Source organism: Mus pahari, unplaced genomic scaffold (assembly GCF_900095145.1).
Source record: "Mus pahari unplaced genomic scaffold, PAHARI_EIJ_v1.1 scaffold_11093_1, whole genome shotgun sequence".
In the NCBI taxonomy this organism is placed as follows: Eukaryota; Metazoa; Chordata; class Mammalia; order Rodentia; family Muridae; genus Mus; species Mus pahari.
Window position 1 is genome coordinate 1,942 of NW_018393881.1, and position 2,915 is coordinate 4,856.

The window sequence follows — 2,915 nt, forward strand, 5'->3', positions numbered from 1 at the left end:
TGCATAGGTTAATCAGTTTTATTATTGAGCATAGGACTTTTCTATATATTATCATTTTCCATGATGAGCATATCCTCTGCTATGATGTGGGCTATTTAACTCTCCAGTCTAGTTTTAATTGTTCTGTGTATATGGCATAAGGCCCAGGTTACCCTTTATGAAGTAAGCATTGTTTTCTGCCTCTTGCTCAGCCTCCCCATTTCCTTTGTCAATGTCAGGTTACTTACCTGTCCTGTTCATCTCATTGAATACTGACACTTGTTCTTGTGTGGTTCAGCTAGTTCCTTTTCAGATTCACAGGTCTATGTCATAATGAGGGTGAGATACCTTGGCTGTGCTCTGAGTGTGGTCATTGTGAAGTTCTTCATATGATGCCAAAGTAACTGCCAATATCTTGTCCATTCTCAACTCACTTTCCTGCCGCAATCTTTAGGCCCAGTACTAATGCCCAATCTGCCCTTTTCTATCCCTTCTCAGGACATAACTGAACTAATCTAGCTACCTTAAAAGCCAAGGAACTGGGAGAAATGTCCTGCCTAAAGGTAGTACAAGTGGGGTGAAACGCACTCAGGAAAGCAGAAAATGACATATACCATGCAGAGGACCTCAGAGAGTTCTGTCTATGGCATCCAGGCTTCTAACCTATAAGTAACTTGGAGAAAAAAAAAAAGACATTTATGTTTACAAGAAACAAGGGAAACAAGTTCACAGTTAAGTAAGGTGTTAAAAGTAGAGGCAATATCCCAGGGAACTTTTTACCAATGCATGGGTTATGTGTGTAGGCAACACTCCTGAGGGTCATGAGCCACAATGTTCAGGCAGTAATCAGCTACGGGAAGTATTGTTGAGTTCCTTTCTCTTTCAGGGTTGTCAGGGGGGCAGGGACTTAACAAGGAGTCCTGTGTGGGAGGATCTGCTTTGGATCTCCCAGTACCAAGGCCTATTTGCCCTTCTGAGCAGCTGCATTTGCTAAGCCTTCTGAAGAACTGTCAAGTACTAGTGTGAGGCATGCTGGCACATGGCATGGCTAAACTACACTAGCTCATTAGTATTGTGAAGAGCAAGGTGCCTGAAGCTCATGTGACTGACCAAACATGAAGCCTTTGTTGCTCATCTCAAAAGTGGCTCTGACTTGATGCACTTCTGAAGAATCAAATGTGAGTGATATTAATCCTTTAATAGCTTAGGGGTCTGATTATTTTTCCATAAGAAGTGTGTTTCTTTCTCTGACCTCTCAGACAAGACCATGTTGTCTAAGCTCAGTTTCATAGTAATCTGTATGAGTGTAGTTATCAAATGTCACATGGGTGAAGCCTCCTGGAACATGTAGGATCCTTATTGCCAGACTAGAGGGGATCCATAATACCAACGAGCTTATTAATTTCTAGCCTCCTAAAATCTCTCATCCCATTAGTCTCTTTCTATCCAAAGAGTATAGGAGCAACATGCCACATTATGAACTTTATTTTGGGGAAGATAAGCTGATAGGTGGAGAATTTGAAGGGATATTTGGTTGAAAATTGGCTCTTTCAGATACACATGTCCTAATCTTGATAGAACTAAGAACAGGACCAGTATTACCACTTTAGGCACAAAGCAAGCATACACATTGGAAAGATGGAGAAATGATCTGGAGACAGAAGAAGAGATGCTTAACAATGGTGTTGAATTTTTAACATTTAGGAGGGCTCTTGGAACCAAGGGATGCAGCTATAGGTGATGGAAAGGTAAAAAGAGGCACAGCGATAACCAAGGAGTAATGGCACTGCAATGACCTTAGCTTCATTCCAGTGAAATCACGACTAGACTCGTAAGAGCACACACTTATCTTGTAATTAATTATGACATCAGAATAAAGCTCAAATTGAGGATAGACAAGCAGTAGAAGAGAAGGAAATACATGGAAGAGAAAGAAAGCAGAGTGCATGTTAGGGAGATCATTAAGGAAAAAGGTTAAACATACAGTCAGGTAAGGGACAGGTAGATAGAAAAGCAAGTAGGCATCCCAGAAGAAGTTGAGAAAGACTGACAGACAAGGAGACTGGAAACCCAGCAGAAGGTGGGTGGAGGTGAACAAGGTGAGAAGAAAGAATGAGATGTGAGCAGAAGGACTGGGCACAAGAGTGAGTGACAGACAGAATGGCAGGCAGCATGCCATTTGAGCTGTCTTGTCCTGTGAAGATTATTGGAGCTTTTTGAGATGCAAGTAGATTCCATTCTTGGACTTCAACACAATTCTTGGTATGGGGACTGGGATCCTGGTGGGATCTGGCAGCAGCTCAAAGCGGAGCAGGGTCAGGGCCACAGCCACCTTCAGTTCATTCATCGCAAACTGTTTCCCAATGCAGTTCCTGGGTCAGAAAGGTACAATAAAATAAGTGGCCTCGGGTTTTATTGTGAGCTGTGTAGGCATTGTTCTCTGTGCTCTAGCATAGAGCTGGACATCTAGGGCACTCTTTCATAGGACAAAGCCTGACACCCTTGCCTTACAAGTCACATATGTATACCTCTACCGTGGGTCTTAATTCTTGCATGTTTTTTTCTTTGTATCTTTTATTTTGGTGATTATAATATAATTACAACCTTTCTCCCTTTCCTATCCTCTCTCCAAACTCTTGCATATAACCACCTAACCCACTGCCACCATCCCTGTTCCTCCTCCCACAGTCCCTTACCCAATCCCCGTTCCCCTTCTCTGAGAGGTTTGAGCTCCCTCTTCTAGTATCTCCCCACTCTGGCACATCAAGTATCTGTAGGGTTAAGCATATCCTCTTCCACTGAGGCCAGACAAGGAAGCCCAGTGAGGGGAAGATAGTTCACAGACCTCAGTTGTTGCGGGACCCACATGAAGACAGAGCTGCACATCTGCCGTGTGTGTGTGTGTGTGTGTGTGTGTGTGTGTGTGTGTGTGTGTG

The 2,915-nt window shown here is 43.2% G+C and overlaps 1 protein-coding gene across 1 annotated transcript in view; it reads right to left on the reverse strand.

Moving 5' to 3' along the window:
* Nucleotides 1-1,446: 1,446 nt before the first annotated feature.
* The window catches only part of LOC110315778 (cytochrome P450 4A12A), a 22,719-nt gene continuing 21,250 nt past the window's right edge, over nucleotides 1,447-2,915 (reverse strand). Inside the window, exon 12 of the mRNA XM_021189746.2 lies at nucleotides 1,447-2,351. Within this exon, the coding sequence (XP_021045405.1) occupies nucleotides 2,183-2,351 (169 nt within the window). The 3' untranslated portion in view covers nucleotides 1,447-2,182. The remainder of the gene's footprint in view (nucleotides 2,352-2,915) is intronic.